The following is a 15781-nucleotide window of genomic DNA, read 5'->3' on the forward strand; positions in this document are numbered from 1 at the left end:
GACCGACCTGCCTGCCTTCCACATGTCTGTATCGAAGGCCTCGAGCCAGCTGCCAAATATGGCCCGGCTCATCCATGCCTCCAGGTTCGCGGTGTATTGTACAGGCAGCTGACGATTTCCCATGAAGCAGCGGGGCTTCTTGCTTCTACCGATTACAAGCAGTGGCCGTTTATCTGTGCCATCTATGCTAGTGCACAAAATTGTTACACGCCGCTTGCTGTGTTTTCCCCCGCGTCATTTCTGGCCTTTTAAGTCCAGGGTTTTCGATGGCAGCATCTCGTAGAATAAGGCCGTTTCATCTACGTTATAAATGTCCGAGGGCCTGTACTGGTCCAATACTTTTTTTTTGTTCGTCAGCAGCCACGGCGACATTGTCACAGGGTCGGTGGCTGCTGCCTCCCCGGAAATGACCTTGGCCACTATGTCGCGGCAGGCTTTGAAACAGCTGAACCAGCCAGGGCTAGCCTTACGTGCCTGAGCATGCACACGAAGTCCAGCGCTTTCCGCTGAAGCACTCTGCCAAACAACAGCACTTTGTTGGCACGCTGTTCACAAAACCATGCGAACATCACCTTGTCTACGTCTGGAAATGCCGCCAGCGCTCACCGTTTTGTTTTTCGCACTCACACCATTTTCGAGCGTGCCGAGAATGAAGGCCTTGTTTTTTGGAATTGTAGATATCGAACTGCATGCAATTCCAAATTCTTCGGTGATATCCATTTTCTTCCTGCCCTTTTCAGCTTGGGCAATAATTGCAGCCTTATCCTGCAGGGTCATAAATTTCCTCTTTTTGGCTGGAGGCGGCATCTTAGCAGGCTGGCAAAGCAAATGGTCCGATTGGCACACAGACACACAGTTGACGCACTCTAGCACCGACGACAATGAGCACACGACCATGTGCGACGGTACACAAAGCCCACTGATGAAGCGTCATCCGGGTTATCCGAGCCTTCACGTGTACAGTGCAACCCCGTTCATACGTTTTTCACCGGACCGGGGAAAAAAACATAACAGCCGGGAAAACGCAACAGTGAGGAAAGCTCCAAAAGAATGAAAAAAGTGCAGCTTCAACGATAGACAATTTATTTCCACAGAGCGCGCTTAGGACTTAAAAAAGTCTAGAATGGTGGCTTGCCATTTCTTTCGCTCGCTAGAAATCGCGACACGTTTCTCAATAGCCTGGAAGGCCGCATTGCTGTCAGCGTCGCTGTGAGGTGCGATGTACCTGCGGAGGAGGTCCAGAGCCGCGACAGCTTCTCCAAAGCTAGGATTCGGCAACTCCCCGGCGTCATGTGGCTCGTGCTTCTCGTCGTCACCGTGCCACGGCAATGGCAACGGACGAAGGAATATCCGCGGGAAATTTTGCCCTCTTTGGCGTGATCATGCTAACGTGCTAACGATTGTTTAGTATTGATGCGGAGCACGCGTGTCCGAGCAGCCCGGTTGCGCGCGGCGCGGCGTGGTTTCGCGAGAAATGTAAACAAGAGAGGAGAGCTGGCCCGATAGGCGGAGCAACGCCATGAGCAATGCCAACTTCCGGCTTCACTTTAGCTTCACACAGAGTGACATCAGGGCCTCTCCCGAGTTTCCTTCCTCCTTGAGTTGGCCCGTTCAAATACCATGCGGTGACCGTTATCCCAGTGATGATAGTGAGAGCATTTTTTACGAATGGCCACTTAGTGGCGGCCTCTCGAACTGGCATGCGGCTTCTTGCAGCCAGTTCTACAGCCAAGCCCAGCCAAAACACGTCAAAAGCCAAAATGGCGGTTGGAGCGCGTTGCCTACTTTAAGGCACGTTTATAGTCCGACGTTATCGGCGCGCGGGCGAGCGTCATTCGCAGTCAGTCACGCTACGTTGGTTGCGCTGCGCCAGCCGAGATGCCATCCCCTCTATAGATCAACGCGCGCGCCTTCGGCTGCTATCTTTGGAGCATGCGCAGAACGTTCGCCAAGTTGCGCGCCGTCCACGTCTGCGGAGTTGCGTTGGCGCCTTTTTCATCCCGCGCAATGCATTGTGGTACGAGAGTTCCGCCGACTCCGACGTGCGAATGGCTCAGGAGCCACATCGGCGCCGGGCCCGTCTGGGCGCGTCGGAAGCCGCCGGTGCGCTGGTGCGCCCGACTATAGAGGGGTCGTTTTCGCCAACGTGACGTAGCGTGCGTGCGCGCGGGCGTTACGTCGGACTATAAACGGCCCTTAAGCCCAGGCGGGTTCAGGGTGCTAAGATGCGACGTATCATGCGGGAACGTTTTCACAGCTACTACGTAACAGCGAGGTTCCTTATACATTGGATCCTATGGAAGCTATGCCGGGACCGGATGAAAACGACGTAGCAGCCGGGAAAACACAGCAGTGAGGAACGTAACAGCGGGGTTCTACTGTAGTAGATGTCGATTTGGCTGCCACGCACCCAGAAGTTGCGCTCCGCATTTAGCACACGCTGCGATGGCACACAGGATTAAATAAAATGTGCTCACTGCGAGGTCGCCTACGGTTCTTGTCTTTTTTTTTATTTGTATAATTTAAATACTAATAATTGCATTTTTGGCCCGCACACTGCGCAGTCGCCCGTTGCGATGGGGATGGGCGAACGACCACCATCTTCATCATCGCTGTCACCTGTCACGCGGTGTCGCGAGGCTCTTTTTATATTGTAAACAATAATGACGGCGGCAACAGAAGTGTGCTGTGGCAGTAGTTCGTGCAATTTAAGCACAGAACGAATGCATTTGAGCAGTTTCCGGACACAATTCGTGTTATGTGAGTAGATTATTTGCGGACTGTCGTTTCAGAAAATTTCGATAATGAGGGAGTGCTGTAGAAAAAAGTTTCGTTGTTGAGAGATAGGAAATGCATTGACTCTTATGGGTGTTCGCCGGGGATCTGAAAATATTTTGTTGTGGCGAGAATTTCGTTGCCTCGGGATTTCATTACCGTGGGTTTCGACTGAATAAACGTTCTTGGCAATGTTACATAGCACGTGTGTGCACTCTCTAACGCTACGTTTGACTATATACGCGCCTTAACTAAGTGATTTTGTTCTCCGACTTTCATTAGTTTGAATATTGTATAATTCTAACTTTTGTAGTATCCCCGCGGAATTCGAATTGACGAGCTTTCACTGCCTATTATCTAGCCTTATAAGTTAACTATCGTGAGACTGTATAAGGCACACCTGTGCGTTAATGCCTATTATTCAGCCATGCTTTTGCTATGTGGATAGTTCTGCCTTCCTGTGCCTTTGCTCTTCAATTGCAGCTTGAACAGTAAACAACATACTAGGTGTCTCTATGAAGACTAAGCTCCTTATTCAGAAATGCAACTTAACATGAAGCTCATGCTTTACTTGATATAAATGACGCCTGGTGCGAACGCACCGAAGACGCTCATTGCATTTCTTTTGGTGCGTTGACGACAGGCGTAATTTAAATCAAGTCAAGCATGGGCTTCAAATTAAGATGCATTTCTGAATATGGGGGTAAGTCCTATAAAAAAAACGAAAAGCCATTTCGAAATAAAAGGACAGATGCTTCGGATACATGCCGGCTGTGGTGCGATGGGTGATATGTAGTAATTAGTTGTTAATTAACAGAAAATCATTAACTTAAGCTTTTAATTTCAGCAGACTCACCACAGGGAAATAGAAGTGAGTCTTCTGTACAAGGCATATAAAAACTTTTGGATTTCAGAAAATGATGATGATGATGATGTGTGGTGTTTTATGGCGCAAGGGCCAGGTTTGGCTAAAGAGCGCCATGACAAGTGGTAATGTTGACTATGTATTATGGATGGCGAGCACAATGAATTCCTCATGGTAGATGTCACATGGCTGTAAAAGGGCCTAAAACCTGCAGCTGTAAGTGGCGTAGAATATATAGTTGCTAAAATAATGACGGTGACTAGGCAGTGATGTGGGCTATGGCAATGGGCTTTCGTTAAAACATTATGCAATAAAACAACACTGACACCAGAGTTTCAAGAGAGCCCTTGAATGCAGGGCTGTTAGTCATGTGCTAAAAATTGCCTGGCTAAATGATTTTCAGGGTGTCGGTTTCGGCTAAAAAACCTAAGACTATTTGCAGTTTAAAAAATGGTTCGTCACTAAGAAAAAATGCAGCATGGAGAGGTATATTTTCCCAATATGCAGAAGGGAAATAATTTTTCCTCTCTGTTTCTATTGCAGGGCACTGGATAAGAACATGGGGGACTGTCAGGCTATCGCTGCACCTACCTACTACAAGTAGGAGGATCCCCGCCAGTCAAGAGGTAGGAGTGAGTACTGTGTGTCCTATTCTTAATCGGCAAAGAAGTACTTCCTTGTACCATGCTGTTTTGTCACTTATCTAATTCCACAACCTTGGTTTTATAATATGTAACTTATTCAATGTTTGTGTGTCCCACTCTGCTTGCCAATGATCCCTCAATTTACGGCGCAGAAAGGGCTTTAGGTCTGTGGCAGGAATGGGGATATTTCCATACGTGTCGCTAAAACTCACTGACGTAGCATTTTCGTCAGCAGCTACGTTGCCTTTTATACTTTTATGGCCAGGTACCCAGCATAGGATAATCGCTTGGTTGCACATATATGCAGAGCATAAGCTATACAGCTCATTAAAAACCGAATTCTTATGCTTTCGTAAGCTAACTAGGGCTCTCACTACACTTAATGAGTCTGTGAAGACAATAGCCTTAGCGATATCTGTGAGCTGTATGTGTTGAATGGCCTTAAGAATGGCGTATGCTTCCACTGTAAAGATACTGGTGTGTGGGTTTAGTGGTCCAGATGTTGAAGGTGAGGGCCCCGAGCCGCGTAAGCAACACCAGCTGGAGACTTCGAAGCATGTGTAAAATTCATCACATGAGTACTTCTCCTTGAGTTACAGAAAATGCGAATATATGTGTGCCCCCGGGGCTCGTTTCGATATTTCTAAGAAAGAGATGTTACAATGGATAGTCTGCTACTCCCAAGGCGGTGGAAGCCGTGTAGGAGCCATTAGGACATTGTGTAAAAGAGAGACCCCTGTTTTTTCTGAGAGTGCTTCCAACCGGAGGGACAGAGGAGGCCTAGTGGCTGGGCAGTCACGAAACAGCCTAGCAGTGGACAAGTCGCATATACAGTCGCCGAGTGACTTTCCGGACTCCAAAAATTCGAACATGCTCGATTATTCAGTCTGCTTCGTGGCACCGCCATTCTCCCCATAGACCATAATGTATAACAACTGCCGAAAGTTCGGACACCTTGCAACCTCTCATCCGATTTTTCGGACACTCCTTGAGCCAACTCCATCGAGAGCACCATGTACTGACTCTGACCGGTGCATGGGTCGACTTGCTGAACGCCATTTTTGTTTTGAACGGAGCCTCCTTGCTGCCCCACGAAGTGGCGCTACTGCAAATCCCCGCTCATCATCATCGTTTCTGCCTGGTTCGATAGAGTGGTTCTACAGCAGTTCCGGTTTCAGCTTAGTAAGCCATGTCAAGACAATCCAGCAGCTGATTTGTTTCTTCGCGCACTACGCTGCGAGAAGGCCACGTTTTTCGTTTGTGCGACTGCTGTCGGCGTGGTGGTGTTTGCTTTGTGTGCTGTGTCGAGGTTCCAGTGATCCAACGCGGCATACGGAAACATCGCGTCAAGGGTCTGATGGCGCTGACAGTGCCCGCGCAGACTGCACTGGGGAATGCCGGCAAGCGGGTGCCGGGAGGCCTAAGATTTGTTGCCTTCCGGTGCGCTCCGTATCGATGTGGAAAATGTTCTGCCGAGACCTGCGCAGTGGTTGCATTGCGATTCCGGACACCGTCTCATTTGACGGTTTCACAGGTGCTGACACTGCTGTACTGACATGCGCAGAACTCGACGATGGCGAGATCATTCGTCAGGTTTCTGCTGCACCGCCGGATGATGACTCCGAGTCGGAAGATGACGCACCATGTGCTACCCTGCCGTCGCATGTGGAGCGTGTGCAAGCAGTGACTGTGCTTTCAGCCGCCTATAATGACTGTACGACCCTCTCCGAGATTCAGGCTTATCTGATTGCGCGTAAACGGAACAGCGTGCAACGGCGCATTAACGATTTCTTCAAGCCTACTGCCGAGCCCGAATAAGTGCGTGAAAATAAAGGATTTCATTTTTTCTCCCCTTAATCTGCTTTTTTGGACACCTGTTTATTCGGACATTTTTGCATCCCTGTGAGGTCCGAATAAACGGTCGGCGACTGTAGTAGAATGACAAGGATGTTTAACATCTGAGTTAACTTTTAGGGCGTAGGATAAAGTTAAATATGTCCTTTGGTAGAGCAATGACCATTCGTTTGATTCGATGTAGAGGCTTTGCACAGGGCTAGTCCTAAAGGTGCCTGTAGCAAGGCGGATACCTAAGTGGTGAATAGGATCTAGCATTTTCAGAGTGCTATAGCCTACAGCATCTTCAGAACGGAATATAGCCTGTAGTAGTGTTTCTTTGGTTTCAGGGTGTAGGTGTCTGATCACCTCATACATTATTCTGTCACTTCCTCGGGCGGACTTGTTGCAAAAGTTCAGTGAGGCCTGGAACTCAGCCATTCCAAATGGACGATTGTATACTTCATTGGATGAGCTGTTCCGACCCAAATTCATCTGTTCTGCAAGTCGCTGGTATTTTAGAAATGTTTCTGTGTAATGAGATGTACTGGAAATGTGCTCAAAATGTGATCCTACACAATCTGCCTGATCCTCAAGAGTGTCTCCTTGTGTATTTAATAAAGGTAAGGGACGAGTTTCGCATCCTTTTATTTTGTTCACCCTTTTCCAGGCTTTTCGTTCATCTGTATATGAATTGATGCTGCTTATGTAGTTTTTCCAACTTTCACGTTTAGCACAGCAGCGCGTTCTTCTACCTTGCAACTTGATTGTCTTGAAATTAATCAGATTCTCTGTGGTTGGGGAGTTACGGAGGAGGTTCCAAGCCTTGTTCTGCTTTCTCCTGGCTTCCCTACACCCCTCATTCCACCATGGAATACGTCGTTTCGAGGACAACCCATTTGTTTGAGGGAAGCATGCTGATGCAGCCTCAATAATGAACGCTGTTATGTATGCTACTGCGTCGTCTAAGCTAAGTTCAGAGATATCATTCCAGGGCAGCTGTGTTAGTTCGCGAAACTTTGTCCATTCGGCTGAGTCAACTTTCCATCGAGGAAGATGTGCATGACACTCACTTTGTTTTTTAAGGTTTAGAATTATTCCATAATAACTCCAAATAATAACTTCCATAATAACTTCCAAATAACTCCATAAGAGTTATTAATGACATCCCACTCCAGATATGGCACAATTGTACTAGACGCTATGCTTAGATCTATCGAAGAAAATGTTTTGTGTGTAGAGCTGTAAAATGTTGGCTTTTTCTTGTTCAGCAAGCAGGAACTTAAAGAGAATAGGATGTTTTCTACAAGCCGTCCTCTCGCATCACAGCGAGAGTCGCCCCACAGTGGGCTATGTGTGTTTAGATCACCGACGACTGTGTAAGGGTGATGCAGCTCATCAATAAAGCTTTGAAATGTTGTGCTAGAGAGTTGATAACTTGGGGGGATGTATACGAACGTGATAGTAACTAGTTTATTGAATAGCACTGCTTGGATAGCAACCGCCTCAAGAGGAGTTCGGAGTTGCAGTTGCCGACAAGCAACGCCTCTGTCTACTATTATTGCTACCCGGCCAGACGATGCAACAGCATCATCTCTGTCCTTCCGGAAAATAGCGTATTGCCTAAGAAAGTTTGTTTGCGTAGATTTAAGATGTGTCTCCTGAACACGCAGCACCCTTGGATTAAACTTGCGAAGGAGTTCCTTAATGTCATCAAGATTGTGTATTAGACCTCGCACATTCCAATGCATTACCTGTGTGGCCATATTGGAAGTGTTTTATGGTGTGTGTCAAGAGATATCACTTAGGTTGGCTCAAGGGACCTTTCCAGGCCCCTTGATGCGGGGTATTTCTTTTTTGTTGGCACGCTCCAGGGAGCAACGCTGTTCTTTCAGCGTCTGAGACGCCGGAGAAATTTTTGTTACATCCATCACCTCGTCAGAGGCGCTGAATGACGCCCGCTCAGCGGGCACGCACGGGGGTTTTTCGGGCCTGTCTGCACGAGCAGTGGCCTTGGGACCGGCAGGCTCGGAGGTCTGCTGGCCCTTCGTGGTAGGGGGCGGAAGAGCCGTGGCTGCTCCCACCAGGGGGGCTGATGGCGTAACCGCCGTCACACTCCGTGTGACTTGCGCGGCCGCCTGAAGATGTAGCGCTGCCCCCCGGCGCGCCACATCGGTGTAGGAAGGACTGGACTGATTTTGGAGTGAGAAATGCTTACGTGCCTCTGGAAATGATAGGTTGAGTTTTACTTTCAGTTCTGTGATTTGTTTCTCTTTTTTCCAAGTAGGGCAAGATCGCGAGTAGGCGGGGTGGTCTCCTTCACAGTTGGCACAGTGGTTTGTTGATGTACAGATGTCAGAAGCGTGTTCAGAAGAACTACACTTGGCACAAGTAGCACGTCCTCTGCAGTTCTGCGACCCATGCCCAAAGCGTTGACACTTGAAGCATCGATGCGGATTTGGGATATATGGTCTAAAAAAAAAAATTAAATTATGGGGTTTTACGTGCCAAAACCAGTTTCTGATTATGAGGCCCGCCGTAGTGGAGGACTCCGGAAATTTCGACCACCTGGGGTTCTTTAACGTGCACCTAAATCTAAGTACACGGGTGTTTTCGCATTTCACGCCCATCGAAATGCAGCCGCCGTGGCCGGGATTCGATCCCACGACCTCGTGCTCAGCAGCCCAACACCATAGTCACTGAGCTACCATGGCGGGTGATATACGGTCTGACGTGAAGCTTACAGTAACCGGTTCCTATTGTTTCATGTAGGTTGCAGGTTCCAAAAGTAATGATTATGTGTTTGGTAGGTATTTGCTTGTCATCTCGCCTCAATGTTATTCTTTGAACTTTGACTACGTTCTGGTCTTGCCATCCTTGAAGCAGTTCGCTTTCACTCAGTTCGAGGAGGTCATCTTCTGAGACGACCCCGCGCACTGTGTTCATTGATCTGTGCGGGCCCACTGAGACGGGAGTTTCCCCAAATGCTACAACTTTCGACAGTTTGTCATACTGCACTTTGTCGCGGAGTTCGAGAAGAAGATCGCCACTTCCCATCTTCATTACTTTATAGCCTGGGCCAATCGCTTCAGTGAGAGATTTCACTACAACAAATGGTGAGATCATTCTGGTTGTTTTCTTATCATTCTGACTATGTACAACGTGGTATATTGGAAAAGACTGTTTTGGCTGCATGAAGAAAGTGAATGTTTCATCGGTGCGCCCCCTCTTCAGGGAGCGATCATGTAGCGGAGGAAACTTATTTGCCATATAGAGCAGGAAAATTCGGCGGCGATGGTGGCCACCCACCACCGAGCCCAACAAGGGGACGCCACAAGGTTGTAAGAATACCTGCAGACGCCAGCCATGCATCGCCGCTATAACCTAATATATATATACCTAAGACAGGATGTATTACACACGGTTAACCCTTGCCACCAGGAAATACGGAAGTAATAAGAAGTGAAGAGAAGACAGGAAAGATGGAAAAGTGGGAGAGAAAGACGAAGATTGGAGAGGAGCACAGGAAAAGGCGACTGCCAATTTCCTCCAGGTGGGTCAGTCTGAAGGTGCCGTCTATGTGAAGCGGAGGCCGAAGAGGTGTGTTGCCTCCGCCGAGGGGCCTTGAAGGTCCAAACACCCAGCATCGGCTCAACCCCCAGGATCCCCCTTTCCCCAGACACGCCTTTGCGTGTCTGGGGAAAGATACGCCTTTGCCTCATGTTTTCATTGCACTGCAACAATACTGTAATGAAACACCAGTCTTCTGCTGCTTACTGTGATTCTACTGGTGACAATGTGAGAGCAAGAGTGCCAACTTTACCTACCTCCCGAACGTCTGCGGGTTGTTCTGTGCTTATTGCCGCTGCTGGAATTTGCAAGGTTCCCTCCTATGGGGGAGCACTTTAAATAAAAACACTAAACCAGTTTATACAAATAAACCCTTCTTTCAAAACTATATATTCGTTGATGTCGCAGTGAAAAGGGCGATTAAGGTGCAAAAATCTACGTTCTGAATTTCACGCAGAAACTCAAGTGCCTGTATGTCAGTGTGATGCCATAGATTTCCAAGTTTTTTTTTTTTCGTATTTTGGCCGTCGTGGGTCAGAAAGTTTATCGAAACCGAATAAGTGCAGCCTACTGTTCTTCGGATTACGTTGTGTGACCACCTTTGCTGATGAAGAATTAACTCCAGCAGACTCGGGTCAAAAATCCTTGGCGCCATGGCCAGCTGGTGCGGGATCACCAAGGCCTCGTCACTGCACATCTTTCTGCTTTGTGTCTTTTTTGGCTTCATCACGGTGAGAGCAGCTTATTTGCTATCGCACTAGGGTAATTTGCTAACACAGCTCGAATAACTTTTCTCCTTAGTGCCCCATTTACAACCAAAGCACTCAGAAGGAAGCAAGTTAAACCTCCAAATCCGGGGCAATAATATAGCAGCAGAAGTCCAGACCCGTTCGATTAGACTGGGCTCCCTTCCCACAAAATCCCAAACACCAACACAACCAATAAAAAATAAAAAAAAATTACTCGCATATAATTTATGGCCATAGTAGATTCTTACGTTCTTACATTAAGGAAAAATTTACTAGAGTAATATACGTTACGGGGATGTTGGGAGTATAGAAAGAGTGTATTTACAATATATACACAAGCAGAGCCAGTGTAGTTAAAAATGGCTAACATGTTACAACACGCAGAAGCCAGCGTCTCGCGATCTTCTTCTTCCTTCCTCTTCTTTTATCCTCCTGTAACAATATTATTTAGAGTAGCAATCATTTGTAATGTTCTCACTGACCTATCCACAGTTGACAGTTACTCCAGCGCATCAAGGATGGTACTATGGACTTCGCATCTAACACTTCAATCAGCATTTTGAGGAATTCAACTAAGTCTAGCAAATATGGCATATTGAACTTCATGGAGTTCAGAAGCATTAGTGCAGAGGATTTTATCTAGATACGTGAGAATTAAGAAATCATTTTTCTCGGCAACCGCAGGACTGAATTTGATGAGGTTTGTTTCATTTAAAATGAAAAGTTAAAATCTAGTGGCTGAAGGAAGCAGACTTATTAGCTGGGCTTTTATGAAATTGTAGAAAATGTAAAACAAAGTTATTCAGGTGACCACTCGGCAAGCTGACAATAAAAAAGGATGTCACAATTTTGTAATGTGCACCTATTAGGAAATTTAGAGCAGGTGAAATGATGCCCGACATCTACACTACTCTAATATATACCACAAGTGAGCGAGGCTTTTGCAGGACCCTTGGAAGGGTTAAGAATTTTATGTAACAATTACATCTACCACACTTGTATCTTCAGATGTTCAAACAGATGCAGATGAGAGAACTGCAATATCCATTTCTTTCCTTACTTCTTTTTTGCAGAGGTACGGATTTGTAAACCTTCTGCCTCAATTTTTTTACCTCTAGGCCCTAAATGAAATTTCTGCTTTCTATTGTCATTAGAATTTAACGTTCTCTCAAATGCAAAACATTTTATACAAATCTGTCTAGCTGTTTATCTCATCAAACCCTGCTAAAATCCCCAGTGGGGATAGCAGTATTGATAAAGAAAAAGCATTCCTGTGCTTTACATGTACTTGAACAGGAAGCATTGGAGTTGTTCTCAAGCTATATTAAGTGACAAAATTGATGTTAATAGCATGTGACTCTGAAGGTACCTGACAACAAGATGCAGCACTACAAATGCTGCACGCAATAAATTTATGCTTGAATCTGGAGGTCTTACCTGTGGGTGCAAACTGAAAGACTGTGGTGGCCCCCTGCGTGCTCAGTACAGGAGGAGCCCTCGAGAGGAACGAAGCAAACGTTGGCGCTGGCTGCGACATTTTACAAGCGTGTCGCAAGGATGGCCGAGACGCAACTTTTACACGCAATGCCACGGCTGCAGTTGCCCTCAGAGGCTGCTTTGTGGCTCTGCAAGGAGCGGGACAGAGTTACAGAAAGGGTGCCAAGGGAAGGGAAACGCTGTCAAGGACGGCAGAGCGCTAGTATAGACCAGGATACAAATCAAGATATTGTCATGAAAAAAAAAAGAAAAAGCAAGCTTAAGTCACCCCTCATCTTACAGACCCTTTTTGCAGAGCAGTTCGTTCTAGAGAAAGAAGATGGCGCTTTTGGCGGGGCACTGCATATTGCCTCAGTGAAAGCGCACAAATACAAAACTATTTCCGCTTCTGCCCTGCTTCTGTATGATCATCATCATCAGCCTATTATTATGTCCACAGCAGGATGAAGGCCTCTTCCTGCGATCTGCAATTACCCCTGTCCTGTGCCAACAGATTCAAACTAGCACCCGCAAATTTCCTAATTTTGTCGCACCACCTAGTCTTCCGCCGTTCCCTACTGTGCTTCCCTTCTTTGGGTACCTGTTCTGTCACCCTAATGGTCCAACGGTTATCTAATCTGCGCACAACATGAGCTGCCTAGTACCATTTTTTTCTCTTAATGTATATTAGAATATTGTCTATACCCGTTTGCTCTCCGATCCAAACCACTCTCTTCCTGTCTCTTAAAGTTAAGCCTAGCATTCTTCATTCCATCACTCTTTGCGCGGTCCTTAACCTGTTCTCAAGCTTCTTTGTCAGTCTCCAAGTCTCTGCCCATATGTCAGCAGCGGTAAAATGCACTGATTGTATAACTTCCTTTTCAATGATAACGGTAAGCTTCCACTCAGGAGCTCACGGTGTCTGCTGTATGCGATCCAACCCATTTTTATTCTTATGTGAATTTCTTTCTCATGGTCAGGGTTCTCTGTGATTAGTTGACCTAGGTAAACATACTCCTTCACAGACTCTAGAGGCTGACTTGCGATCCTGAACTCTTGTTTCCTTGCCCGGTTATTTATCATATCTTTGTCTTCTGCATATTAATCTTCAACCCCACTCTTACACTCTCTCTGTTAAGTTCCCCAATCACTTGTTGTAACTCGTCTGCAGTGTTGCTGAATAAAACAATGTCATCGACAAACCAAAGCTTGCTGAGGTATTCACCATCGATCCTTACTCCTAAACCTTCCCAGGTTAATAGCTTGAATACTTCTTCTAAGCATGCAGTGAATAGCACTAGAGAGATTGTGTCTCTTTTTCTGACCCCTTTCTTTATAGGTATTGCCTTAATTTTTTTGTGTAGAATTAAGGTGGCTGTAGAACCTCTGTAAATATTTTCCAGGGCATTTACGTAAGCTGTCTGCACTCCTTGATTACGCAATGCCTTTACGAGTGCTCGTATCTCTACTGCATCAAATGCTTTTTCGTAATCTATAAAAGCCGCATAGAGAGGCTTATTGTATTCTGTGGATTTCTCGATACCCTGGTTAATGACATGGATGTGATCCATTGTAGAGTAACCTTTCCTGATGCCAGCCTGCTCCCTTGGTTGACTAAAGTCCAATGTTGCCCTTACTCTCTTGGAGATAATTTTGGTACGTATTTTATATAATACTGGGAGTAAGCTAATGGGCCTATAATTTTTCAGTTCTTTAAAGTCTGCCTTTTTGTGGATTCGTATAAAGTTTGCATTCTTCCAGTTGTCAGGGACCCTTGCAGTCGATAGACACTTCGTATAGAGAGCCGCCAGTTTTTCTAGCATTGTGTCTCCTCCATCTTTGATTAAATCGACTGTTATTCCATCTTCTCTGGCCGCTTTTCCCCGTTTCATGTCTTTCAAGGCGCTTCCAACCTAATCTCTAGTTATAGGAGGAGTTTCTGTATCCTGTTCATTATTGTTTGGAATAGGGTACTCCCGAGTCCTCTGGGTACTGTACAGGTCAGTATAGAATTCTTCCGCTGCTTTTATTACACCTTCGAGATTGCTGATATTACTCTGCTTACATTTCAGTGCATACATCTTGGTTTGTCATATGCCAAGTTTCCTTCTCACTGATTTCAGGCTGCATCCATTTTTTACAGCTTTTTCAGTCTTTCTCACATTATAATTTCAAATATCACTTATCTTTGCCTTGTTGATCAGTTTCGACAGTTCCGCGAATTCTATCCTATCTCTTGAGTTGCACACTTTAATTCTTTGTCATTTCGTTATTAGGTCCTTTGTTACTTGGGAGAGCTTGCCTAGCGGTTGGCTTGAATGAATTGAATTATGGGGTTTTACGTGCCAAAACCACTTTCTGATTATGAGGCATGCCGTAGTGGGGGACTCCGGAAATTTCGACCACCTGGGGTTCTTTAACGTGCACCTAAATCTAAGTACACAAGTGTTTTCGCATTTCGCCCCCATCGAAATGCGGCCACCGTGGCCGGGATTTGATTCCGCAACCTCGTGCTTAGCAGCCCAACACCATAGTCACTAAGCAACCATAGCAGGTACTAGTTGGCTTGGTGCCTTGCCTCCCACTTCAATTGCTGCCTCTGCAGCCAGCCCCATCTCTCTGCTCTGAGGCTGCATATTTGTTTGCAAGTACCACCCTGAATTTGTCTGCGTTTACCCTTACTACCTCTATGTTGACATGTTTTTTTTCTTGACCAATTTTACTCTTTCTCTGTTCAAATTGAGGTGAATCCTAGCCCTCACTAACCTGATCAGCAGTTGGAAATGCAACTGGGCTTTCGCCAACGCACTGCGCTCTATTCATGCTGCAAAATGTGGAGCGAAGACGTGTGCTGCAGACGGCTTAAAAGATCGTGACTGGCATATTAAGGAATAGACGGAATCTGTGTGTCCAAGTTCATGAACCACTGCTACATAAGGGCGCCAGTGTTGCTGGCTCTTCGCAATGCATGGCTTCAGTCTCGAGCACAAAAGAAAATCCCTCATCAGCCAGCATTGTATCGCCAGAGTCCTTCCATGTTTTTTCTGGTCACGAAACTGCCGCCTCAGTTTCATATAGCGCCAGCGCCCGCCGCTAGAGGCGCAACCGTGCATGAGAGGGCATGCGAACGCCGCTACCGCTGTGGTTGTGTGTGGGGCAGCCTCGGTATTCTAGCTTTCTCAACTTCCTCAACGATCGCTTTACTCTCACGTAACTATTTTTAACATTGAATATAATTAAATTACTGCCTGAGCGTGTCTTCTGCGATGATATGAGCGCACGGGACGAAAAAAAAAAAGCCGCTCATAACATGGAGCTTGCGGCGGTCTCAGACCGAAACAAAAAAAAAAAATCTGGAATTTTAAGAGCCAGAACCGCGATACGATTATGAGGCACGCCGTAGTGGGGGACTCGGGATTAGTTTTGACCACCTGGGATCCTTTAAAATGCACCTAAATTTAAATAAACGGGTGTTTTGCATTTCGCCCCCGTCGAAGTGCGTCCGCTGTACACGGCCGGGCGGTCTCGGTCCGGATTTCTTCGTCATCGCCGTTCGCCTCAACGCTTCGGTGGGCTCCGCTTTTCAATATTTGCCTTAAATTAAACACCGCGCATTCGCAACAAAACGCCAGTGGTCCCACTTATCACCAGATGAGTAAGCGTCAATTCTCCGTTGTGCATAGCGCCAGATTGTTCGCCGAGCACAGCTGTTCAGTTTAACGAGATCAAAAGAATGAAATTGCTCTTGCAAAGGGCTGCTACCGTAGAATACTTAATGACAAAGAATGAGCTGCTCCATATGAGCTTAAGATTTCTTGCAAAGCGATGCCATTTCTGAATAAGATTTAGGTAGAATTAATGCAAGACGA

The 15781-nt window shown here is 46.4% G+C and overlaps 1 protein-coding gene across 5 annotated transcripts in view; it reads right to left on the reverse strand.

Moving 5' to 3' along the window:
• The window catches only part of LOC135914784 (BTB/POZ domain-containing protein 6-like), a 108364-nt gene that overhangs the window by 77562 nt on the left and 15021 nt on the right, over positions 1-15781 (reverse strand). For all 5 annotated transcript variants that reach the window (XM_070538315.1, XM_070538314.1, XM_070538312.1 and 2 more), the window contains one exon: positions 11874-12061. In XM_070538315.1, coding sequence (XP_070394416.1) covers positions 11874-11973 — 100 coding nt within the window. In that variant the 5' untranslated portion in view covers positions 11974-12061. The remainder of the gene's footprint in view (positions 1-11873; positions 12062-15781) is intronic.

The sequence above is a fragment of the Dermacentor albipictus genome, chromosome 5, assembly GCF_038994185.2.
Source record: "Dermacentor albipictus isolate Rhodes 1998 colony chromosome 5, USDA_Dalb.pri_finalv2, whole genome shotgun sequence".
In the NCBI taxonomy this organism is placed as follows: Eukaryota; Metazoa; Arthropoda; class Arachnida; order Ixodida; family Ixodidae; genus Dermacentor; species Dermacentor albipictus.